General features: G+C 48.4%; 1 protein-coding gene across 2 annotated transcripts; it reads left to right on the top strand.

Moving 5' to 3' along the window:
• Positions 1-282: 282 nt before the first annotated feature.
• NOL9 (nucleolar protein 9) lies at positions 283-21525 on the top strand. 2 transcript variants are annotated; one of them, XM_026519952.4, is made up of 12 exons: positions 283-671; positions 1598-1817; positions 2196-2323; positions 5232-5367; positions 5490-5583; positions 6123-6220; positions 11288-11449; positions 11654-11951; positions 12747-12858; positions 15710-15887; positions 17315-17448; positions 18321-21525. In XM_026519952.4, exons 1-12 carry the CDS (start codon positions 315-317, stop codon positions 18468-18470), a joined length of 2067 nt encoding a protein of 688 aa, XP_026375737.1. In that variant the 5' UTR covers positions 283-314; the 3' UTR covers positions 18471-21525. The 2 variants fall into 2 exon arrangements, with proteins under 2 accessions (XP_026375737.1, XP_026375736.1); XM_026519951.4 differs by having other exon boundaries at positions 284-671; positions 5487-5583.
• Positions 21526-25861: the final 4336 nt, after the last annotated feature.

Below are 25861 nucleotides of genomic sequence, written 5' to 3'. Positions count from 1 at the left end.
AAAATTTCAAGTGGATTTCCGGAAAGGTGGCCCAGGACTCAAAGCGGGATATCTGGCCGGGGTGGGGCTTTTGCATAATGTAAATGGGGCCCTCGGAGGGACGGCTCGGCTGGGTGTGGCCAAGGCTGCAGCTCCTGAAGCCCCCAGGCAGGGGGGAGCCTCCGAGGGGCCCGCGGAGGCCCAGGTGCGCTGCCGGGGCTGCCGGCAGAGGGCGCTCGCGGCTCCCAGGCCACCTCTTTCAGCCTCTCGAAGGGCCGCGGGGCGGAGCGACTGGCTCTCGCGAGATTCTCGCGCGGCTCGCGCCAGTGGCCAGCATGGCGGATTCGCAGTTGCTGCTCAAGCGGGGTCCTTTCCGCTCCACGTGGCTGCGTGCCCGCAAGACTCGGACACAGCTCGTCCTCAGCCGTCGGCCCCGCCGCCGGCTCGGGACCCTGCGGTGGTGCGGCCGGAGGCGCCTGCGGCGGCGGCTGCTGCAGGCCCAGGCAGCCGGCGCGGACTGGCGGGAGAGCAGCTGCCTGGTGTCGCGCGCGGCGACCCGGAGGCCCAAGACCGCGACCCCCAGCCCGGCTCCGGCCGCAGCCACCGCCCCGAGTGGCCCCGCGAGCCTCCCCATCCCGCCGGTGCGGCCGGCCGGCCCGGGCCGCGCGTTGGTGCTGCTGCCGCTCGAGCAGGTGGGTCGCGCCGGAGGAGCCGCAGCCCCGGGACTTGGGAGCTGGGAGAAGACCCTGCCCCATCTGCAGCTTCTCCGGCAGCAGGTCGAGCGCATTCCTCCTGGCGGTGGTGCTGAGCAGGGTAACTAGAACCCTGTTGTGGGATTCTAGGTCTTCAGGGCTGAAAGGGACTTTAATAGTAGGAAATGATGCTACTAGGTCACATTTACTGGGTGTTTAGAAAGTGGCAGGCCCTGTGTTCCAAGCGTTTTAGATTTACGAACCCTTTTAATACTTTTAGCTCTTTATAGAGTCATTACCGTTGTTTCCGAAAATTTACGAAGAAACTGAGATATAGCTTAGGTAACTTGCTAAAAGGCACGCAGTAGAGGCAGAGCTGGTATTCAAACTCAGGCAGCCTAGTTATAGGTCCTGTGCTCTTCACGTGGACGCTGCTTCGGGAGGCCTTCCTGCAATGCAAGAGGAAAGTGAAAACCCAGGAGTGGGAGACACTGGGCTGGCAGTGGGCCTTGGTAGAAAGAGGGATCCGTGAGAACAGCAGAGCCTAGTTCATGGGACGCCCTCGTTCTTCATGTGTCTGGATACACCAGCCATCTCTGTAGCTGTCCTGGGATATGAGATTAAGTTAGAGATATTAAGTACCTGATGGTCACCTGGTACAATGTGTTGTTACTTGGAAATCACCTCCCTTTTGATATGTGAATAGCAATTAGTTTAGGAAAAAAAAAAAAAAAAGAAAAGAAAGAAAGAAAGGAGGGGTGCCTGGCTGGCTGGGTGGAGCCTGCTGCTCTTGACCTCAAGTTGTCACTTCCAGTCCCACGTCGGGCATACGGTTTAGTTAAAAAAAAAAAAAGTTTAGAAAATTTCAGTCTCTGGTAACAGAATTTGTAATGTTATGTCTTCCTTTCTTTGTTCTTCCTTGCTAGGGTTTTACTTTTAGCGGGATCTGTCGTGTGACTTGCCTCTATGGCCAGGTGCAGGTGTTTGGTTTTACCATCAGCCAAGGCCAGACTGCCCAAGATGTCTTCTCTACCTACACCCACTCACGCTTGACTATCAATGCAGTTCATTATTCCATTACTGAGAAAAGCAAGAAGGAGATGAAAAGGGAAGCCCGAGCTTTGCTCAGATCTCATCTTAATCGGGGTAAGGAAAATAACTGGATAATTTAGGGAGGGTGTACTGTAATGAGGCTGCTATTTTTAGATCCTTCCTATTGCCTAGACATAGCACACTTTTCTGTGTCTATTTAAAGTGAAACTTGAGTGAAACTTGTTTTCACCATTTTACAGATGAGAAAAATGGCCCAAGGCTACACAGCTACTGTGTAGCAAAAGCAAACCTGGATTGACTTCTCCATCCAGGTGTGTTTACCTAGTATGCAATATGGTTTTCTGAAGAAGGCTTTCAAGCATAATTCTGCTCTCAAAAAGTTGTCAGTTCAGCCGAGGAGAAGGTAGTCCTAAACAGTGTAGAATTTAATGGAGTTACTATTTCTAAGGTAATTTATCTCTCTCTTTACAGATGACAGATGTTGGTTGATGAAGAATTTTTCTCCTCTGTGTTCCATTGTGATGCTAGAACAACTGAAAACCTCCACTGTGAACTTCTTAGTCAGCCATCCAGGTTTATCTTACGTTTTTGTACAAGAGGTAGGACCAGTTTTCATTCAGAGTTTTGCTAATTATTAATTTATTAATTGAAACTTGTTAATTACTTGTTAAATTGTTAATTGTTAATTAATTTGTTCACCAGAGCAGTCATGTCAGCCGACTGTAGGCTGCTCCCTTGGAAGATCAGTCTGTCTGTTGTGTTGTAGGACGTACACACTATCACATGTGTGTACAGTAAAATAGCGGAGAAAGGCACATCATGAAAAATATTGTCTCCCCTTCCCCGTTAGTTTTATTCCCCAGTGAAAGCCATCCTTTCATATTGTAGGTAGTTAAATGGCTTTTGGAATTTTTACTTTATTTATTTATGTTTTTTCCAATGTTTTGTTTTGTTTTTGTTTTTTGTTTAATTTTTAAGTACAATCTACCTCTCAGTCTGGGGCTTGAACTCATGACCCGAAGATGAAGAGTTGCATGCTCTGCTGACTGAGTCCGCCGGGCGCCCTGCCTGTCTGAATTTTTCAGATGGTTATCTTTTTATCTTGATTTATTAACTTGAGATAGTATAAATTTCCTCTGTGAATATTCTTCAGTGTACTTATAATTTCTCCCATCTCTTTCTCGCCTCCAAATTTTTGTTGACCATGTTATTAATTTCTTAAAGTCAAGTTCTGTTGCTATAAGTGTCTCCCATGAGCCGTAAATGGAGCCTAATCTGCAGGGTGTTCAGGCTGACTGGACGCGAGGTGTGGGGAAGAACCGAGGAATACACACTTTTGGGTGCAGGGGTTGCTGAGATGAGGGCACCGCAGGCGGAGCAGAGTTAGGTGTTCACCTGGACGTGCCTGTTAGACGTTCTGTTGGAGATGTCAGGTGGGCAGTTGCATATGTGAGTCTGGAGCTGGGAGCTGTCAGCAGAATGGCCCAAGGCCGAGAGGTGGGATAATAACACCAAGGGAGCTGATACAGAGAAACAAGGGGGTTCAAAGTCATAGCCCTTCAGCACTCCCAAGAAGAGGTCTGGGTGAGGGAGCAGCAGAGACTGAGAAGGAGGGGTCACTGATGTTGGAGAAAAACCAGGCAAGTGTGATTAGGAAGTCTTCAGAGGAGCTCGGAGTGAACAGTTGTGTTGCTTGCTACTGCTGGTACGTGGGGCCCAAGAACGGAGCTGGGGTGTAGGAGCCTGGTCTGGACAAGTGCAGGGGCAGTCAACTGCTGAGGGGGATAGCGGGACCGGATTAGGGTCAAGAGCCTAGGGAGGGTGGAACTCTGGGGCTTCGTAGTAAGGGATTTTGCTTCTGTAGAGTTTAGCTGTAAAGGGTAAAGAAGAAATGACACAGTAATTGGAGGAGTGTGGTCAGAGTTTTGTTTTTTGTTAAGATGGGTGAAAAAAAACCCAGCTCGTTTGAACACAGCAGGTGGGAATGATGCAGAGCTCGGAGGGTGCTGAGGATGCAGCCGAGGGAGGGCTTCTGGCTCTGGAGTCTGCGGGGGGCGGGGGGTAGGCCGGGAGAGCACGGGCAGTTCCCCCGGAGTAGCCATCGCACGTGGAAGTTCTCTTTTGATTGTGTCATCCCGCTTCAGGAAATGGGTCAGGGTCATCACGGAGTGGGAGCGGAGCTAGCAGGCAGGTGTCGGAGGTTTGAAATGAGAGGAGAAGGCGCTCAGTGAGCGCGGGACAGCGATTGGACTGTTGTGATGACGTCTGTTCCATCTAGTGCAGACCCAGTAGCTGGATGAGGGCCATGGAGAAGGAAATGGGAGCCCTGTGTCACCAAGACTTTGCCACTTGCAAGTGAAGGTTCCAAACACCGTGATACTCTGTTTTCATTCATTTTTAACTTTATTTTTTTTTCTGAGATCTCACCACCACTCTATATTCCTTAAGCTCCTTCTTGGGTAACTTCCCTCCCCCACTGTGTGTTAATATGTTCTAGAGTTATTTTTTCATACAAGGCAGATAGTGAACTTGATATGATCTCATTTTATAAGCTATTCTTATTTTGCCATCCGTGATTGTTAGTTGAGCACAGTATAGAGTTTTTTCCTTGAAACCTTGAAGGCCTTGCTCCACTGTTTTCTAGAATCCAGAGTTGCTGATAGGAAGTCACACAGCAGACTGGCTCTCGTTCCTTTTATGATGTCTTTATCCTGGGGTTGATGAATTGCGTGAGGATGTGAGCATGGATGGGTCTCTTCCTTGATCCTCTTCACGGAACCTTGTTCCCTCTGAGCCCCGCCCGCTGCGGCAAGGGCCTGCTCCTCTACTCCTTGGGTTGGTCGGTGGCTTCTTGGTACTTCTGCTAGAGCGCCTATGGGCTTAGTGGGCCTGTCTTCCACATTCTTTCAGCCCGGTCTGCATGTGTTCGTTGTTTTTTTACTTTATGTCTTTGGAGGCGGCCTTGGTTTTGTTCTAAAGCACCAACCTGTTCAGCAGCTGTGGTCTCTGTTGAATTGTTCTTGTGGCAGTCGGTTTTTAAACTTGCACGCATTTGGGGCGCCTGGGTGGCTCAGCCGTTAAGCGTCTGCCTTTGGCTTACGTCATGATCCCAGGGTCCTGGGATCGAGCCCCGCATTGGGCTCCCTGCTTGGCGGAAAGCCTACTTTTCCCTCTCTCACTCCCCTTGCTTGTGTTCCCTCTCTCGCTGTATCTCTCTGTCAAAATTAAAAAAAACAAACAACAAAAAAAAACTTGCACACATCTTCCTTTCCTGCGGGGTCTCCCGCAGAGGTAAGAGCAGCTCGGAAGTGCGTGTGAGCCAGGAGGACAGGTACAGACAACTGTAGGAATAGCTGATAAGACTTACTTGAAGGGATGGCTGTGGGGCTGAGAGGGGGCTCAGATCTACCATTCATAGCTCATGACTGAGGCTTACTAATTTAGAACTGGAGGAAGAAACGTGCACCTGTGTTCTTGTTTTCTTAAAGCTTAAATTGTTAATTTCAGAGTCCAACCTTCCAGATTAACTCTGAACATTTAGCCCTGAGGTCTGTTGGCATTAGAAGAGAGAAGAAGAAAAACGGCCTTCGTTTGACAGAGAGTGCCCTGTCGGCCATGGAGGAGTTGGTCACCGTGTCCTGTGGTGAGTGATACCTGGTGATAAAGGGAGCCTTCGTCCCCCAGGGCCTCAGGATCACAGTGTACATGTAGAGCCCTAACGAAGGTGCCTAATTTGAGGCGTCAATGTTGTTTTGCCTCCAGAAGAAGTAGACGGCTGCCCTGTCATTCTGGTTTGCGGCTCTCAGGACGTTGGAAAGTCAACATTTAATAGATACCTGATTAACCAGTTGTTAAATAGGTAAGAGTGTTTTTATTTTTGTTTAGACATATTATTAGATATGGGTCATGAAATGGGATTTTTGATTTAAGAAACTAGACGGGAATGCATCTTGACTTCTCGGTAGAGATTAATACCAGTCTGTGCAAAGCCACTCAGCGGAGTGACGGCACTCTCTGTTAGGCCGTGTTTTGGAGTGAGGCACAGCGGCCTCTCGGGGTGAACTGACCGTGCTTACCAGTGAGTGTGCAAGAGGAGTCCCCTGGTCTCAGAATCTGTGTCCATACCCAGAGGTATGGAGCGATTCTGTTGTGTTTTAATGATCAGGTTTTAGGAAAGTCAGAGTTGTATCCCTGTCATGAATGGATACTGTGACCATGCCTGCATCACGTTTTCTTTTTACATTTTTTTTATGTTGATTGCCGTCTTTGGAGCATTCTACCAAAAAGGCTGCATAGGGTGACTGTGCCTGTGTATTGCATAAAGTCTATAAGATCTGATGTATTCTTTTGACAGAGTAAAGCTAGTTGAGATTTTCTTTATTTCTTTCAAATTTTCAGTATTTCCTGCGTTGACTATTTGGAATGTGATCTGGGACAGACAGAATTTACACCTCCAGGTTGCATTTCTTTACTTAATATTACAGAACCAGTTCTAGGTACGTATTATGCATTTCTTTCATGTCTTGGTTTTATAAAACTTAAATATAATGATACTTAAAAAAACTCAAAAAGCATAAGGGGCATCTGGCTGGCTCATTCGGTGGGGCATGCAGCTCTTGGTCTCGGGGTCATGAGTTCAGGCCCCACATTGGGGATGGAGCCTACTTAAAAAAATAAAAAATAAATAAAAATTAGGAAAAAAAAAAAAAAAGGTGAACAACCCCCCCCCCCCCAAACTCATGGTCTTCCCATAACTGTTCTAGCTTCCGGAAAAAAATACTATGATACTTTTCTAGGGTTCCATTTTGGTAAATGGAACTGACAGCCATTTAGTTTTGTGTAAACCAGAAACACACCTTCCTGTAATATTCCCATCATATATAAACCTGTGTAATGGTGTAAACCAAGAAATTACATTGACACCATACTATTAGCTAATCTATGGATTTTATTGAAAATTCACCAGTTATCCTACTAATATGCTTTTTCTGGTTCAGAAAAACTCTGGTTCAGAGTCCTATGTTGCTTTTTTTTTAATGGTAAAGTGTGCACAATATGATTTTTACTGTTTTAACCATTGGTAGGCGTACAATTCAGTGACACTAAGTGCATTCACAGTGTTAACATACCCTTCACCACTGTCTGTATCCAAAACTTTTTCATTATCCCGAACTGAAATACTATTCCATTAAGGAACGCTTGCCCCGCCTGCTCTCCTTCCTGCTCCTGCTAAGCTCTGTTCTACTCTCTGTCCCCATGAATGTGCCTACTCCAGGTACCTCATGTAACTGAAAACAGACTGTCCTTCTGGTGCCTGGTTTTGGGTTTTTTTGTGGGTTTTTGTTGTTGTTGTTGTTTTTACTAAGCATATGGGTTTTTTTTTCTTTTTGCTTATTTTGTTATGTTTTTATTTCAATCCAGTTGGTTCACACAGTGTTGTATTAGTTTCAGGTGTATAATACGGTGATTCAACACTGCCACGCATCACCCAGTGCTCATCACGACAATGCCCTCCTTCATCCCCATCACCTCTTTCCCCCATCCTCGGCACTCTCCGAGCATAAGGGTTTTAAGATAGTCCATATTGTAGCAGATAATCAGAATTTATTCCCTTTTCGTGGGTGAATATCATTCCATCGTATACATACATCACATTTTGTTGACGCGTTCGGCTGTTGAGGGACAGTTGCATTGTTGCCACTTTCTGGCTACTGGGAATAGTGCTGCTTTGAACGTCAGCGTGCAAATACCCTTGCAGGTCCCTGCTTTTTATTCTTTCAGACAGGCACGAGGAGGGGAATTGCTGGGTCATGTGGTAACGCTGTGTTTAACCTTTTGAGAAACTGCCAGCCTGTTTTCACAGTGGCTGCATTTTGCATCCTCGCCCGCGGTGTGCAGGGGCTCTCACTTCTCCACATCTTGTCGTCTGGATCACAGCCGTCCCATTACGTGTACACCGATAACTCACTGTGGCTTTGATTTGCATTTGCCTGATGACTGATGATATTGGGCCTCTGTTCCTGTGTTTGTTGGCCTTTTGTAGATCTTTGGAGAAATGTCCGTGAAGTCCTTCGCCCATTTTTGAATTGTGTTGTTACTGAGTTGTAGGAGTTCTTTGTATATGTTCTGGCTGTTAATCTCTTATCAGATAAACGATTTGCAAACATTTTTTCCCATCCTCTAGATTTTCTTTCCGTTTTCTTGACGGTATCCTTCAGTACACCGAAGTTCTTTATTTTTATTAAATCCAGTTTCATTTTTCTTTTTTCTTCAGTTTATTTTTTCTTCTGTTGACATTCTCTTGATGCCATATCCACAGTGTTGCTAAGTCCAATGTCATAAAGATTTTTTCTCATGTTCTTGGAGTTTTGTAAGTTTTCGCTCTTATGTTTAAATCTTTGGTCCATTCTGAATTAATTTTTGTATATGATACAGGGAAAGCATCCAACATCACTTTTTTGCATGTGGATGTTGAGTTTTCCAGGTATCATCTGTTGAAGACTGTCCTTTCCCCCATGGAATGGTCTTGGCACCCTGTGGAAAAGCATTTGATCGTACATGTGAGGGCCTGTTTCTGGGCTCTCTGTTTTGTCCCCTTGGCCTATATCTCTGTCTTTATGCCAGTTCCATGCAATGGAGGAATGTGAGTCCTCCAACTTCATTCTTTTTCAAGATCATTTTGGCCATTTGGTACCCTTGCAATCCTGTATGAATCTGAGGGTCAGCTTTTCCATTTCTATGAAAAAGGCTGTTGGATTTTGGTAGGGATTGCGTTGATTGAATGTGTAGCTCACCTTGGGTGACATTGACATCTCAATAATAATAAATCTTCCTATACATGAACATAGGATGTCTTTCTTTCCAGTTTTTTAGATCTTTTTAAATTTATTTCAGCAATTTTTTATAAAGTTTATTTATTCATGAGAGACAGAGAGAGAGAGGGAGGCAGAGGGAGAAGCAGGCTCCCCCACTGAGCAGGGAGCCCGATGGGGGCTCAATCTCAGGACCCTGGGATCATGACTCCAGCTGAAGGCGGACACTTAACGGACTGAGCCACCCAGGTGCCCTCTTTCAGCAATATTTTGTGGTTTTCAGTGTGTAAGTCTTTTACTTGGTTAGATTTGTTCCGAAGTGTTGGATTCTTTCAGCTATTACTGTAAATGGAATTGCTTTCCTAATTTCTTTTTCAGGTTGTTCCCTATTGGTATATAGAAACATACATGATTTTTGTGGGCTGCATACTGTGCCACTTTGCTGAGTTCCCATATTAGCTCTAGTAGGTTTCTTGTGGGTATTTTTGGATTTTTTAGATAGAAGATCATCTGCGAATAGAAATGGTTTCACTCTTCCTTTCCAGTCTGGATGGCTTTAATTTCTTTTTCTCGTCTCCTAGCGCTCTCTGGCTGGGACCTCCAGTGCAGTGCTGAATAGAAGAAAACATCCGTTTCTGTTCCTCACCTTAGAGGGAATGTGTTTCACCAGAAGTGTGCTGTCAGTTGAGGGTTTTTGTAGTTGCCCTTCGTCAGGCTAAAGAAGCCGCCTTCTAGTCCTAGTGTGTGGAATGTTTGTATCATGAAAGTGTCGGACTTTGTCAGGTGCTTTTTCTGCATCTCTCGAGATACTTGTGTGATTTTTGTTTAGTTGACTTTTAAAAGAAGCAGGTGATAGATCAGGTTGCTGGATGCGTTGTGGATTTAACAGACTTTTTGACAAAAATAAGTAGGGCATTCATATTGTTTTTTACAGTTTTATCAAAACTGATTGTTTAGACTTTGCTCTCTAGCTGGTTTCATTGTTCCTCCTTTTCTTTTAAATTTTCCCTAGTCCATTTACTTTTCTTTTCCTTTTTCACCCCTTAATATTTCACCAGGTGTTTCCCCAGACAAGGACACTCTGCTACATAGTCACAATGCGGCCACCAACTCAGGGTAGTGCTACAGCTGTGGTGATGTTCCCTCTTCTGTCCTCCAGCCACCTGCCCGGGCCCAGTGTGTATTTGCAAATCTTTAGTCTTCTCCAGTTTGGAGCATTCCCTCCAGCTTTTCTTATCTTTTATGACCCTGGCAGTTTGGAAGAGTACATTTGTCAACTGTCCCTGTGGTTTGAGATGTGATGCTATGTTCTCAGTGCATCGTATCAACAAGCTGTCAGTTTGCCCTGTTACCAGAGAGGTTAGTTCTTATCATTTGGTTAAGATAAGTGTTTGCCAGCGTTTTCCACTCTGACTGTAACCAGTGTGTTATTTCTTCTGGGGTGTCGCTGCTTGTAGATCCCCTTGGTGGACAGAGCTAGGAAACATACGCATGCTTAGACCCGCACATGTGCGTACATGAGTACGTAAGGGCATAGACATATGGATCGTACACTACATCTATATATCTGTGTGTACTTTCCCTGTGTGTCAAGAGCCACGAGTTTACTACGATCATTCCAATTCTGGGTTTATTCTGGTTAGCCCTCCCCCTTCCGTATTTATGTTTCATCTCTCATAATAAGAACCATGGCTATGATTATTCTCTGTGTATTTATGTATTTACAGTTCCTTTGTATTTGTTCAATCCCTCTGTTGTGCAGGCCACTTCCTCGGCTGCGGGCTTGCCCAAATCCCCAGACCCCACCCTTGAGGGGAGCCTTGCCAGCCCTGTCCCAGGTGGCCTTGCACCAACCACATTAACCAAAGTCCTCGCCCTGCTGACTGTTGCCATGCGGTCCTGGTCACCAGCCTGCTGAGTGAGTTCCTGGCCCCAGCCAGAGAGGGGAGTTGGCTCAGGCTTGACAGACCAGTGCTGCGATTAGGAATGTCTGTTCTGGAGCTGGCCCACCTGAGTTCAGGCCCAGCTGATAATCTACTCGCTGTGTGACCTTGGTCAAGTTAATCTATGTCTTCCTCTGTAAAAATGGTGATAGTAATACTACCTACCTCATAGGGTTTTTATGAACATTAGCGACTACATGTGAAGCGCATGAGACATAGTGAGTGCTAGATTCCAGCAGGTGATTGCCCTTCCTATTTGTCCTTTCATTAGAATGTCGCCCCTGCGAGGTTAGGTGTTGTGTTGTTCACAGGTGTATCCTAAGTATCTAGAACAATGCTCAAGAGTGTTACAGGTGCTCAGTAAATGTTTGCTGAGTGGCCATATTAGGACAGAATTAGGATTAACTATATGTAAACGTGAGCATGTATTTGAATGCAGTTGAAAGCTTAAATATCTTTTTTTTTTTTTAAGATTTTATTTATTTAAGAGAGCATGAGCAGGGAAGCAAGGCAGAGGGAGAGGGAGAAGCAGGCTCCCCACTGAGCAGGGAAGTCCAACAGGGGGCTCCATTCCAGAACCCTGGCATCATGACCTGAGCTGAAGGCAGACACTCAACCGACTGAGCCACCCAGGCGCCCGGAAAGCTTAGATTTCTGAAAATGAGATACAGCTATTCCTGGTGGTAGGATGGCCTGGTGGGATGGTTTTTGATTTCCTAAGGATCTTTGTCATTGGTGATGGCCAAAGCAAAACCCTCACCGCCTTTTAAGTAGTCACACATTCGAACTCTTACCCTTATCTTCCTAGGACCACCTTTTACCCACCAGAGGACACCACAGAAAATGGTATATTATGGGAAACCTTCTTGTAAAAACAACTATGAAAATTATATTGAGGTAATAAAGTATGTGTTCAGCTCCTACAAGAGAGAGTCCCCTCTCATCGTCAACACCATGGGCTGGGTGTCAGGTAAGCCCGCGGAGGCGCATCTGGCGGGAAAGGAGGAGCAGTGCGATAAGCTTCTGGCTTCGGGCAGTGACTCTGGAGCCCAGTGTTCAGGAGATTCTTCCTCATGATCCTTTCTCTGTCTCAGAACAGCTGTGCCATTTTCTCGTGGGAGCGTGTCACCGTATTTTATTAGCGCACCAACTGCTTGTGTTCTCTTCCTCACAGACAAAGGGCTTTTGCTGCTCATCGATCTCATCCGGCTGCTGTCTCCCAGCCACGTCGTTCAGTTCAGTTCCGGCCGGAGCAAATACATGCCGAACCTCACCCCTGACTATGTGGACGACATGGACGGCCTGTACACCAAGAGCAAGTCCAGAGTCAGAAACAGAGGTTTCCAGCTGGCAGAGTTTACAGAGAGTTTGGAATTTGCAGACGAAGAAAAGGAGAGTCCAGTTGTGTTCACTGGCCATAAACTGATGTGCGTCCAGTCGGACTTTGCGTTTAGGAAAACTCCAAGAAACAGGTAATTAAACCATCATGGCTGGAGAATGAAGTCCTCTGCAATTCAACAAGGCCTTCTGCCCTCAGTTCCTTAAAAGGAATAAGTTCTCCACAAGTTTTCAAATCTGTTTCATAGCCCTGTGTTCATGAAGGAGAATCTGTTCTTTTCTGAGCTGTTATTGTCCCAGTGGAAACACTGCTGACTTACGGTGGGGGAACCTTCAGTGTTTCAACTTCACGATGGTATTAAAGCAATACACGTTTGGTAGAAACTGTACTTTGAATTCTGGTCTTTTCCTGGGCAAGCACAGTGCTATATGATGCTCTGTCCTGGTGCTGGGCGGTGGCAGTGATCCGTGGCTCCGGGTCAGCCCGGAGGGTGAGCCGCAGGTACAGACGGCCATTCTGCGCTTACAACGTAGGCTCTGTGGTGGGCGATTCTGCCTGGCTGGAGGCTAGTGCGAGTCCTGAGCACGTTGAAAGTAGGCGAGGCTAAGCTGTGACGTTCAGTAGACGAGGTGTCTTAAAGGCATTTTCGACTTCTGATATTTTCCCCTTTTTGTGGGTGTAGGAGGATGGAACCCCCTCGTAAATTGAGGAAGACCCATATCCAGAGGTGGCCTTCAGCCCTGGTTGCCAAGAGCTTTTAATGAAGGAGAGTCTTTACACGTCCTATTTTTCCAGTGGGTTTCTAGAAAGGGTCTGCAGATGTTAAGGTGGGACTATGTGATCTCTGTACATGTAACCTGTGTAACGACTCATGAACTCTGTTTCTGAGGTTAAATCTCTACTTACTTCATTCTGATTTACTTTGCAGAGAGTCGCATAACAAAGTTCTTCGGGATTTGGCAGTACTAGGTTACCTTGGCCAGCTGCAGCCTCCAGTGCCAAAACCACTTTGTCCTTTACATGGTCTGACACCCTATCAGGTAACCTGAACTCGGATGAGGAATTGTCCCTGTGGATGTAATGAGCCCTCGTGGGGCTTCCTGTGTGTGTTCTCTAGCCACTTTCCTTTTTTTTTTTTTTTTTTTAGGATTTTATTTATTTATTTGACAGAGAAAGACAGCGAGAGAGGGAACACTAGCAAGGGGAGTGTGAGAGGGAGAAGATCCCAGGACCCTGGGATCACGCCCTGAGCCGAAGGCAGACGCTTGACAGCTGAGCCCCCCCAGGCGCCCCTCTAACCACTTCTGACGCTTCGCTCAGTTTATCCTCAGAACAGCCCTGTAGTGTAGGTTCTGTAGCTGCCTCAGTTTACAGACGGGAGGTGGAGTCATCTGGCTCAAGAGTCGTGCTCTTAGCTGCTGCCTTGTGTTCGGCACGACTATGCTTCCATGCTGGTTAAGAATGTTCTGCCTGACCCCAGAGGTGGCACTGGGCAGTCCAGCTCCAGCATTCCCACTGTTCAGCTGTGTGTGAGTCCATGTCTTACCTGGAGAACCGAGGCCGTGCCAGACCTCATAGGATGGTTGGATGGGTTCAGTGACTGTTCACAGTGGTTGCTGGCACCCGGAGACCACTCTTTTTTTTTTTTTTTCTTTACTTTATTGTTATTTTTTTTAAATGTAGGCTCCATGCCCAGTGTGGAAATCCAATGCCAGGCTTGAACTCAACAATCCTGAGATCATGACCTGAGATCAAGAGTCAGACACTTAACTGTAACTGTGCCACCCAGGCGCCCCCCAGAGACCACTCTTGAAAGCATTTCATATTATCGTCAAAAGTGGATTCTTGGGACACCTGGATGGCTCAGTCAGTTAAGCATATGCCTTCGGCTCAGGTCATGATCCCGGGGCCCTGAGACTGAGCGCTGCATCGAGCTCCCTGCTCAGCAGGGAACCTGCTTCTCCCTCTCCCTCTGCTGCTCCCCCTGCTTGTGCTCTCTCACTCTCTCTTTCTCTCTCAAATAAGTAAATAAAATCTTTAAAAAAAAAAAAAAAGTGGATTCTAGTACCAGAGTATTTGCATCTTGGAATCTAAGCTCCTTAGAATTATTTTGGGAAGAAACCCCCATGATATTAGAACGCCAGATGACAAAAGATAAAACAGCAATAGGCAGCATTCCCTAAATGCTTACTCTCTGCTGTGCTCTGTTCTAAGCCTGTGTTAACTTCTTTACTCACAGTGGCTTTGTTATTACTCCATTTTACAGATGCTAGAACTGAGGTCAGGGACACTGAGTCAGTTTGCCTGAGCTGGGTAGTAAAAGTTTGGGCTGGACTGGCACCCAGGCAGCCAGACTGTAGAGCCCAGAGTATTCACCCTCTGCCGTCCATCCTGAGCGCTCACTGTGTACCGGGTCTCCTGCTAAGCGCTTGACATGGGACGGCTCGGTGGACTCGTGGCAGCCCAGTGAGGGAGAGGCTCCTTTGTTCCCCTTTATAGCTTAGCAGACAGGCGCAGGCAGGTAGAGATGCTGGCCTGAGGTCACACATGCGGAGGCCCTCCTGAGGCAGGAGCAGTGGGCCTGGCCAACAAGGACATGTCTCCCAGGCCTGGGGGTGAGATCATCCCCCCTGGAGAATCTCAGGCGGTTAGGTGCATGGGGTTTTGGTCAGTGGGGTCATTTACTCACTTGGAGATGCTCTACAATGGAACTTGAAGCTTATCTATCAGTAACTGCATCTGCCTTTCGCTATTTCAAATTTTGGAATCTAAACAATGTAGCAAAATACTTTTGTACTTTATAAATTGGGAATTACCCAGAGAGTTACACGTTAAAGGTAGTTACAGTTGACCTTCAAACACTGGTTTGAACTGCACAGGTCCACTTATATGAGGAGGGTTTTTTGATAAATACAGTCAGTCCACTGTTGTAGTCTTCCTTGTGATTTTCTTAGTAACGTTTTCTGTTCTCCAGGCCACTTTATCGTGAGAATACAGCATATAATATGTACAACACACCAAGTATGTGTTAATCGACTGCTTATATTATCGGGAACGCTTTTGATAGACAGGAAGCTCTGAGTAGTTAACTTTTTTTGGGAGGGTGGTCAGAAGTTACATGTCAATTTTTGACTGCGTGGGTTGGGGGGGGGGGTCAGTGCCTCTAGCCCCGTGTTGCTTAAGGCTCCACTGCATTTATCTTGTCCTTCTGGAGTCGATCCATTTTTCTTAATTTAGTATGTTACATAGAGAATGGATGGAGGCTTTTTCTCAATGAATGGAGGTTTGCTTTGTGACATTAGGAGACCTCTCAGCGAGTGGGGTTTTCACGGTCCCCCTTGACTTTAATGCATTTAGGATATCTTCATATCTACGTCTTATGTGTCTTATTTATTTATTTATTTATTTATTTATTTATTTATTTATTTAAAGATTTTATTTATTTATTTGACAGAGACAGAGACAGCCAGCGAGAGAGGGAACACAAGCAGGGGGAAGCGGGAGAGGAAGAAGCAGGCCCACAGTGGAGGAGCCCGATGTGGGGCTCGATCCCATAATGCCGGGATCACGCCCTGAGCTGAAGGCAGACGCTTAACCGCTGTGCCACCCAGGCGCCCCTTATGTGTCTCTTTAGATAAGAAAGTTCCAGGCATCAGTTTAGATGTCTAGCAAGTGTTGGCTGGCAAAGAACTAAGTATGAATTTCTTGGGTTCTCTGTATTAAAGTAACAAAACACTGACCAGTGTTTATTAGCATTTCTGTTCTGTTTAGATACTCTTTGGTGGGCAGTTTGGCCAGCAGAACTTCAGATAGCTGCCTAGTCAACTTGTGAAAATTAAAAGTAGCCTTTCCAATAGAATTAATAGAGGGAGGTGCAAATTTATTTTCCAGGTTCCTTTCAATGCGGTTGCGCTCCGGATTATTCACGCTGATGTCGCCCCTACCCATATATTGTACGCGGTGAATGCCAGCTGGGTTGGTCTTTGCAAGATCCTGGATGATGTCAGAGGATACGCTAATGGGCCCATCCTACTCGCCCAGACTCCAATCTGCGATTGTTTGGGGTTTGGTGAGTGAAAGTAAAATATGTCTCTATACTTACTGACATCAGTGCCCTTCTCCAGCGGTATACAGCTGGTCTTGACCTTGGAGCTGTCTCTCGGCTGGAGTGGTCAGTGTCTCTGGCTTCTAGACAGTGGGCCTGGGGGCTGGGGAGCAGGAAGGAAGCAGCATTTTCTCTGCTTCTCCTGCCAGCTAGTCTAGATCTAGGATTCCTAGGGGCCTGGTCACGGCCTTCGTGTCACTCGACACGTTTTCCCTAGGCCATCTGTCCACCTAGGGGCCTGGTCACGGCCTTCGTGTCACTCGACATGTTTTCCCTAGGCCATCTGTCCACCTAGGGGCCTGGTCACGGCCTTTGTGTCACTCGACACGTTTTCCCTAGGCCATCTGTCCGCCTGCTAGGGCCTTAGATCCATCACTAGGCTGACTTCCCACAAGCTCTCTGTAGCACGACTGTGCGTCTGAGCTCCAAGCCCAGCTCACTTCTCCACTTGGGTATCTCACTAGCGTCTGAGACTTAGGTCCAAAACTGAGGTCCTAATTTTCTCCCCAAATCCCCTCCTACCCTGCACCATCTCCTGTTCCCAGGCCTGTGAGGAGTCCTTGGAAGATTCACTCGTGTTCACGCAGACCTCTGGGTCCACCTTGGCGCCCCCTTGCCTTCACTGGACACATCCAACCCACTGGCAGGGGTGGTATCTTGTCTCCACTATCTGTCCGATCCCTCCATCTCATCTCTTCTTACTCTGCCGGTCCGAGCCACCGTTTCTGTGCTGGGCTTGGTGCAGTCGGGTGATCTGAGGACAGATGGGAGTACGTCACATCCTGGTGCTTCCCATCACTCAGGCCCAGGACCGTTGGCCTGGCAGTGCTCTGGGCCCTCCCTCCTTCACCAAGCCTACCTCACGTGATTGTCCCCCTGGCTCACTGAGGTCAGTAAGTGTCAGAGTATGTTTCTGGAAGGGTACTGGACCTATGTCACTGAAAATTAGCAAAACCCTTACATAATCAAATACACGCTTCTGAGTTAGACAACACTACTTCTCAAAAGTGTTTCCACAATACTGTGTCACCTGGTACAGACCACGAAGAAGGGGTTGATGATGGGGAAAGACTGAGTCGCCTGTGTGTCCCGCACAGTAGCTTTTCTTCCTGGCCTGGGTAGGCCTCACTTGAGACAGTCTGGGACGTTGGCAAGTAGACCACTTTGGTTGCTCACGGCTGAACAAGGGGAAGGGTTCCAAGAGATGGGAGATTTGACAACTCTTGACCAAAAGTGGTCAAGTACTCCCATCTCTTGGAACTTTCTATTTTCAAAGCAAAACACTGTTGAAATTTAAATTCTATTTTAAAAGCCATTCTACAATTCTCAGTGGTGGGGAGGTATAAATATCTTCCAGAAAGGATTATTTGTGTGTGTTTTGTGCCCTCAAGGAATTTGTAGAGGGATCGACATGGAGAAGAGGCTTTACCACATCCTCACTCCTGTGCCCCCGGAGGAGCTAAGGAATGTGAATTGTCTGCTGGTCGGAGCCATTTCCATTCCACACTGTGTCTTCAAGAGCCAGGTGAGTGCCACTCCCAGGGACAGCCCTGGAGGTAGCCAGAGAGCGTCTCAGGGACAGGTTATTGTGTGGGAACTCACACTTAGTTGGAGAGGCTGAATGAGGCAAATAGAGTGTGAAGGTGGCCTCAGAGGCCCGAGGCCATGAATCGCAGTCGTTCGTGGCCAGAAGCCCCACGGTAGAGCTATTATCCCAGAAGTAGATTATGGGAAGAGAGAGAACAGAGGTGGTCTCCCCAGGATTACTCCTTCCTGATGACAGTCTGTGGGTGCACCTGTGAGAAGGTCATGGGAAGGTCATGTTGGCTGAGGACATCTATGTGGTAGCCTGGGGGTGCAGTGGATGTTTGTCCCCTCTCAGCTGCTTGTCTTGTCTTTTTTTTTTTTTTAAGATTTTATTTATTTGACAGACACGGTGAGAGAGGGAACACAAGCAGGGGGAGTGGGAGAGGGAAAAGCAGGCTTCCCGCCGAGCAGGGAGCCCGATGCGGGGCTCGATCCCAAGACCCCCCAGGACCCTGGGATCATGACCTGAGCCAAAGGCAAACGCTTAACAACTGAGCCACCCAGGCACCCCTCAGCTACTTTTCTTAACTTGTTTGAGAAAGAAACACACCCATGCCCCCTACTGTCATGCTGGTGAATGTGTTTGTGCAGTTGAATTAGACGGAAAGGCGGCAGTCACCTTTGTGCCTGGGCCCGTTAGGTTAAGCGGACCCTCTGCGGGAAGGGGAACCAGAGGTCTTAGAAGTGCAGGGACCTTACTCAGACTCTCGCCTTTCCCCATTATTTTCTGGGGAAGAAGTGAAATGCTGCAAACTCAAATTGGCAGGATTTGGGGTGTTTCCATGCATTCTCTTCGTGTTTCTGTTTCAGCGCGGGCTCGAAGGGACAATACCTTACATCACCACAGATTATAATTTTAAACTTCCTGGAGCATCAGAGAAAATTGGAGCGAGGGAAACCGAGGAGACGCGTGAAGAGAAAGTACACCCGAAACCCAAACTCTATCGAAAAATAAACTGATATGTCATCAGTAAGGGAAGGAGCTTTTACCAGAAAACTGGACTTGGTCTCCAGCCCGACGTCAGGCTGATGGTGATGGCGGGGAATGGTGCACTTACGTCGCGGATAGTGTTTCCTGTGTAACTCGTGGATCTAGAGTCAATTTAACTCTTTCGAAAGCTGCGTGACCAAGAGTTTTGCCCTGGTGTTCTGTGTGCTGCTTCATACTTGTCTGTTTTATTTTCTGAAGGGTTAAAGCAGCAGGGAGAAGTTTGTCCACCATTAAAACGGAGAGAACACAGTTGATTCCTCACAAAGCTCTTCAAATACCTGGTTGTTGGAATCTGAATAAAAATAGGGAAACTGGGGCCACAAAAATCTACCAAAGAGGAAGGAAGGCCGGCCAGCGGGGTCGCGAGCATAACAGGATGTGGGGGCTCCCCTGGTCCTTGCCCAGCGATGGCAGGCGGGCAGTGGGTCCCAAGCGGCAGGGTCTGTCTGTGGACCGTCACCGCGGGGGTCATGCTAATCCCCTGCTCATCTGATGCCATCCACACACTCTTTCATTCCCGTGGTCCAGTGTTCAAAGATCACGTTTGGTCTGTTCAGTGTAATCAAGGTTTAATAGATGAAACGTTTGGACTCAAGAGCCATTCATTTTTTGTTTGTTTTTTTTTTTTCCATCTGATGACTTTATGCTAAAATCCAGGAAACCTTTCCTGTGGTCTCTTTAGAATTAGCTCTGTCTTAGTTGGCCTCTCATCTGAGATTGAGGACACGCTGTGGGCAGCGCTGGACACCAGGCTGTTTGGAAGAAGGACTGGCAGAGCAGCTCCTGGAAAGCACCATCTTGCCTTTGACGGCTGGACCGGAGCTCGTACCGCGGAAGACTCTGGGCTGTTCATCGCTTTCTCCGAGGGGGGACAGGAGGCCAGTGATGAGGCCGTTCTCCCGGATGGCTTTGGGGGAAATGATGGAAACCCATTCTTCGTCTTCTCCCTGGTTGTCACAATTCTTGATCCTCCAGGGTCGGAAGTGGTTTTGGTAAACGAGGATATCAGGTGGGGTCACGTCGTTCGTGCATGTAAATCTGTGAGAGTCTTCCTGAGGTAGCGTTTCGTACTCGTGAATTCAGCTTCCTACAGATGGTGTGGAAGGCTGGTTACTCAGATGTGGGTTTTAACGTCTGTGTTCATTTAAACCGTTGGCTATTGTCCTGATTCTTTTGGCGGCCCCTCAGCATCTCGAGACCCACGCTTACACGTGCTCCCCGGAACTCTGCCACCCCCCAGGGTTGGTTTTGATTCCCTAGAGACTGTTAAAGGTCTAACTTCATTGCGTCTTATTTATGTCTACATTTACCTTGTGCATGTTTTCCGTCTTGGTCTTGCCAGGAATTTTGACAATCTGCCATCATCAGCGTTCTGCCTCCTTCCCTAGTTCCTTGTGTCTTCACAGCGATACTCACTATAGGCCCCTATAGGCCCCGGGCGGCAGGTCTCAGGAGGAATGAGAGTGGTGCCCGGGCATTCCGTTCCATGCAGGCTTGCCTTTGGCCTGATATCCTGCTGCTCTTGAGGGCGCTGCATGTGGAGGAAGCAGGCACTGCCACTAGAGGGAGCTGCTAGCCACTGGTCCGAGGGGCGAGGGGCAAGGCGGCCAGGAGCCTGCCTGGGACCTGCCTGGGACCTGCCTGGGACCTTTCCAGGGCTCAGACATCCTGGAGACTTGGCTCTGTGGCCAGCTCAGGGGGCCTTGTCAGACCTGCAGCCGTGCCATCCACCTTGAACGTTTGTCCCTGTGACTGTCGACATCAGCAGCTGGGGCTTTTTGTCATTTCTGCCGTCCTTTGGTTCAGAATATGGTGGTGAGGTCTACCCATGAGTTATTAACAAAAGCTCAATCGTGTGTGTGCGTGTGTGTGTGTGTGTGTGTGTGATTTCCAAAGTAGCACATACTTATTTTAAGAAAAAGAAATAACATGACTTAGAACTCGAAACCCCTAGTTGCTGATTTTGTGGTTCTTTAAAGCCAGTTCTTTAGAAGAGATTCCTTTATAGGAAAGATAGATGTGAAAATAAATGACAAGATTCTTGGATTCTGGGGTTTTAGTTTGTGAATAGAGGTCAGTTCCTGGCTGTCCTCTGTTGGGCCTGGGGGCAGGAAGTGGTGGACCCTCTAGAGCATGGCCTGGAAACGAGAAAGGGGAGAAGGATAGTTGAGCTGGCCCTTCAGGGGCCAAGAATGTTTGAGAAATCCGTCTGGAAGAGACCTGCGGGGGTGGCCTGGGCTGGGAGCCCTGGGACAGGCGGCTGCATACCTGCCGCACCTGGGATTTCTGCCCGGTGGCATGAGTACCATGCAGTGAAGGCACAGGTTCCTTTCCTTGTGCCAGATGGTGTTTTTTTTAATTGTCTGATGGTAGTTCTGTCGTCAGGCTTGGATGTGGTGGTGACGGCTGCAGCTGTGGTACTAGAGCTCGGAGTTGGGTCCCCAGGGGCCGCTGCCAGCTGTGGGACTTTGCGGAAGATCCTGGACCTCAGCCTGTTGGCGTCTTTAAGATGGGCTGGTGGCTGTTCCTCGGAGTATCTGCATGGGGGAACATGAGGCGCCTTTGTACGTGGCGGGGCAGTACCCCGAGATGGCAGGGACCAAGATTGTGTTTCTCACAGTCACATCCGGACAAAGAGGAAACTAAATGTTTAAATCCACAGCTGTCTTACCCGTCCTGCCTCCGGGCAGGGTTCCCTTCAAAGCATTTTCCAGCCCAGTGTGCTGCTGTCAGAGCGCTCCAGGGCGTTGGTTCTGGGGTCTCCCGTTAGTCCCTGTTCCTGGCAGTTCTTCAGAAACCCCCACGTAACTGCTTTTAAAATTGTACAAACTGTTCACCCCACATGTAGAAAATGACTTTCAGTCACGACCACGTAGGTGATCGCTGTCCGTGCCGTGATGCTGTCTTGTCTGGTGTGTTTCTGTGTCTTATAAGTTGGTGTCCTGCCGTATGTGTGGTTTTTATCCAGCTCTTCTCACTCTACTCGTGAATTTATGTGTCATTAAATATTTTTGAGAACATTAATTTAATTGTGTAATTTTATTATATATATTGATAGACCATTTTATTCCAGGAAATTATTTAAATAGGAGAAATTATGGCAGAAACTTTGGGGAAAATAAAGCATTGGAAGTGGAATCTGGGTGCCAGAGCGGAGAAGACAGGAAATCCAGCAAATGCCTGTGCCCTTTTCCATTTCAATGTTTTTTTAAAGATTTATTCATTTATTTTGAGGCCGGGGTGGGATGGAGAGTGTGCGCATTGGGGGGGGAGGGGCAGAGGGAGAGAGGATCCCCAAGCAGACTCCCTTCTGAGCGTGGGGCCTGACACGGGACTCAATCCCACGACTTCAAAATCATGACCTGAGCTGAAGATTAGGACGCTCAGCCGAGCCACCGAGCCACCCCTCCGTTTCAGTGTTGAGTGCAGTAGGAGTTTAATTTTTGCGTGGCCCGAGGATGTACGTTAAGAGAAAATGCTGTCTTTTCTGTACCATCTTTGAGAGTGTGTTAGAAGAGTTTTGCTGCGGAAAAGTTCAAATTAAAAGAGGAGAACCGGCTTGGGGCCTGTGCCCGTCGCTGCCTCAGCAGGTGTGAGCTCAGCAACGCTGTCCTCGCTCTCCTCTCGATGGCCTGACGGAGGGAGCAAGCGTTGGCCGCCCAGCGAGCCTGAACAGTGGCTAAAATAAATACGGGGGCTGCCGGTGCTGTAAGGGGCCTCTTCAGAAAGGCTTTGCGAAGTGGAAAGATTTCCAGGGCTTTGCCAGGGGAAGAGTGGGGCAGAAGGTAGCTGGGGGGCCGCCCGAAAAACCCACTTGGAGGCGGGGGGCAGCAAGTCCATCTGGGAATGCTGGGAGCTGAGTAAGCAAAGTCTTGGGAGTCAGCAAACAACTGAGCCACCACGAGGCAGACAATGTGTTGGGTCAGGCTGGGAAGTCAAGGGTTGCCATGGCGACGGGCCCTGATGCGCCTGCCTCGGTGCTCAGTGGACTGTGGCTTGGAAGGTCTCTGGGCTGTGAATGTCTGTCAGGCAGGGAGAAGCCACCAAACTTTCAGACCTTCCTCCTTGCAAGGAGGCCAGATGCAGGGAGCTGCTGCTGGCTTTGGGAGTGCAGAGGCAAGGGTCTTCGTGGGTCACCCTCCAGGAAAGGAGGAAGGCCCCCGCCAAGGCAACCAGCACCATGCAAAGTCTGTTCCAGGGAGCAAATGGGTACTTGGGAATGGAAAATCCATGGGGAGGAAACCACCACCAAGGAAACAGTGCGAACCATGGCCACAAAGTCCATATGTTAAAATAGACGAAGCCCAGGGACCTGGCAGGGCCGAGAGCTCCGTGGTTTTCTGTGCAGATGATTAAGCAGGAGAATTCAGCCTGGAGCTGAGCCTGGGAGAAGCCCTTTGGTGTTAGGTCTGCAGCTGGGCAGAGGGGCAGAGAGACCTGTGGGTCTAGCATGTGGCTTGAGGGCCCGGCAGGGCACCACCACGCCAGAGGGCGAGCACGAATTCAGTCCCGGCACAAGGTGGGCCTCCACCTGCTGGCCCAGCCTCCATCCAGGAACCAATGAGTGTTTTTTCTTTCTTTCTTTCTTTTTTCTTTTCTTTTCTTTTTTCTTTTCTTTTCTTTTCTTTTCTTTCTTTCTTTCTTTCTTTCTTTCTTTCTTTCTTTCTTTCTTTCTTTCTTTTTCTTCCTTTCTTCCTTTCTTTCAAGATTTTATTTATTAGAGAGAGCATGATGGGGGAAGGGTCAGAGGGAGAAGCAGACTCCCCGCTGAGCAGGGAGCCCGATGCGGGACTTGATCCTGGGACTCCAGGATCATGACCTGAGCTGAAGGCAGTTGCTTAACCAACTGAGCCACCCACGCGCCCCCCGATGAGTGTCTTCTTCCTCTTTGTCCAAAAAAGAGGGTTGACAACCCAGAGCGAGAATAGGAAGGTCTCAGAAGGGCCACCAAGCCCCACGCTTGCAGAATGTCTGAGCCCTGAACGAAGCTCTCCAGGCTGGGCACTTTAGTCCTTGTTAATTGGTAAGTTAATGAACTGAGAACATGGAAGGCAAGGGCTGCCCAGCCCAGCCAGTTTTAGCCGTCAGCTCTGATTTATGGGTGCAGATAACATCCTGTCTTCTGAGAAGGCAGAAGTGGGAGGCTTTCCGTCTCAGCCCTCCAACTCCTGAAAGGATGAGCATGATCCCATGCTTATGAATCGCTCTAGTGGTGGAGCTGACAAGCTGCCACAGGAGGGGGCTGGGAGGGCCAGCCACGACGGGCACTTAACCAGCTTCCTCTCTGGGAGCTGGAAGGCGGGTGGAAAGGTGCCCCCAAGACCCTCCAAACTGTCATATTTTGTGCATTACAGTCGTGTCCCCATTGCTAGGATGGCCTGGAACAGGTTCCCGGCCTTGTCTTTGTAGCTCTCAAGAAAGGCCTTCAAATTCCTCCTACACCATCAATAGTTTTAAGTTCTCTTTCGATACATGCCATGACACATTTTGGCAGTGGGGGATCAGGAATGTGTGCATGGAATCCAAGAGCATTCCAGCACTCCAGAGTCGGAGCCCTGGCCTGGGAAACACCCCATTCCTGGCCAAAGAGAAGGGGCCTGGGGACTCATTGGCCGCGGACCTCTGCGTGCTCAAAGAAGAACACCCATTCTGGCCTCCACCCCTGCCACCGCCTTCGCCGGCCCAAGACCGGTACGGAGCAGGCAGTCGTGGAGAATTCCTCCCGATACCCACATCAGCCCTTTGCTGCAGGGTTCTCCCCTTCTAGGAAGGGGTCTGCACTACGGACCTTTCCTTCCCCGGGCTGCTCCTCGCGGCAGAACTTACCTGTCGCGGCTGGTCTCTGCGGGGAGCAGCCGCAGAATAAAATGAATGTGTGCCGTGCACGTAGCAGGGCTGCCATATTCATCTCTGCGTCCGCGCCCCGGTGACTGATGTCCAGTTAACTCAAGGTCTATCACTGCTTACTCATGACGGGGAGATTCTTTCCAGGCATGGTGCAATGTGGGTTACAGGCCTTTTGCAGTGTCCCCCAAATCATCCCTGCCGCACGGATGGCAGAGAACGACCCCCCTATTCTACTTCTGTGTACACTTGATTGTGCCTGTAAGCCCTTTAAATTTTTTTCCTTTTTTCCTTTGATATTAAAAGGGCAACTAGTTATCCTTTTGCCTTACTTCCAAATTTTACATTTTGATAAGATTGAATGTGGTAGTTAGCTAAATATTTATTGAACGCTTATGAATTGTCAGCGTGCCAGGGGCTGGGGAGATGATGGTGAGCAAGATAAAGGCCCATCTTTCTAGAATCTTGATTACTGAGTGATAGGAGCATGTAGACAGGAAATCGACAAGTAGTTATTGTGTTAAAATGCGAGGATTGTGGAGCAATGAGATCATTCCTAAGAGATCTTCCTCTCCTAACACCAATCACAGGGATTTTCCAAAGAAGTGACATCAGCTAAAGGATAAACTGAAGTCAGTGGGGTCAAAAGTGGGGTGAGGGAGGTGGGAGAGGAGTGGGGAGTAAGGGGTGGAAAGGCCGGTTCTGAAAGACAGGACAGCAGAGTCGAGAATGGGGTGGCGCGCCGGGGGGTGCACGCAGGCTGGCGGAGGGTGGCTGGGGTGGCAGGTGCAGTGGGGGGGGGGATGGTGCAAGATCAGCCCAAGAAGAGGCTGCCAGAGCATCTCACAGAACTTGCATTTCATCCCCGGGGCCATGAGAGTTTAAGCATCCTTGGGGCGCCTGGGTGGCTCAGTCGTTGGGTGTCTGCCTTCGGCTCAGGGCATGATCCTGGCTTTGTGGGATCGGCCTGCTACTTCCTCTCCCACTCCTCCTGCTTGTGTTCCCTCTCTCGCTGGCTGTCTCTCTCTCTGTCGAATAAATAAATAAATAAAATCTTAAAAAAAAAAAAAAGTTTAAGCATCCTTAGGACCTAAGCGTCCATAAGTAGCACCATCTTACTTTCATTTTAGGGGAATCCTTTTTTTTTTTTTTTTAAGATTTTATTTATTTGTTTGTTTATTAGAGAGAGAGTGCGAGAGAGCACAAGCAGGGGAGGGACAGAGGTAGAGGGAGAAGCAGACTCCCCACGGAGCAGGAGCCCGATGTGGGTTTCAGTCCCAGGACCCTGAGATCACGACCTGAGCGGAAGGCAGACGCTTCGCTGACAGAGCCACCCAGGTGCCCCAGGCAAATCCTCTTTGATAACAGTTCGGTGATTGGATTCGGGAAGTCTGAGGAGGAGAGCGTGGCAAATAGGCGGGAGAATCAGGAAGCCTCCAGCAATAATGCCCTTAAAATCGGCCCAGGGATAAGAGCTACACGCACGAGCGCACGCGGGGGTGTGTGCTCTGTTCTG

This window comes from Ursus arctos, unplaced genomic scaffold (assembly GCF_023065955.2).
Source record: "Ursus arctos isolate Adak ecotype North America unplaced genomic scaffold, UrsArc2.0 scaffold_32, whole genome shotgun sequence".
In the NCBI taxonomy this organism is placed as follows: domain Eukaryota; kingdom Metazoa; phylum Chordata; class Mammalia; order Carnivora; family Ursidae; genus Ursus; species Ursus arctos.
The sequence above is the reverse complement of the archived record's forward strand: the minus strand, read 5'-3'. Positions and strand labels throughout refer to the sequence as shown.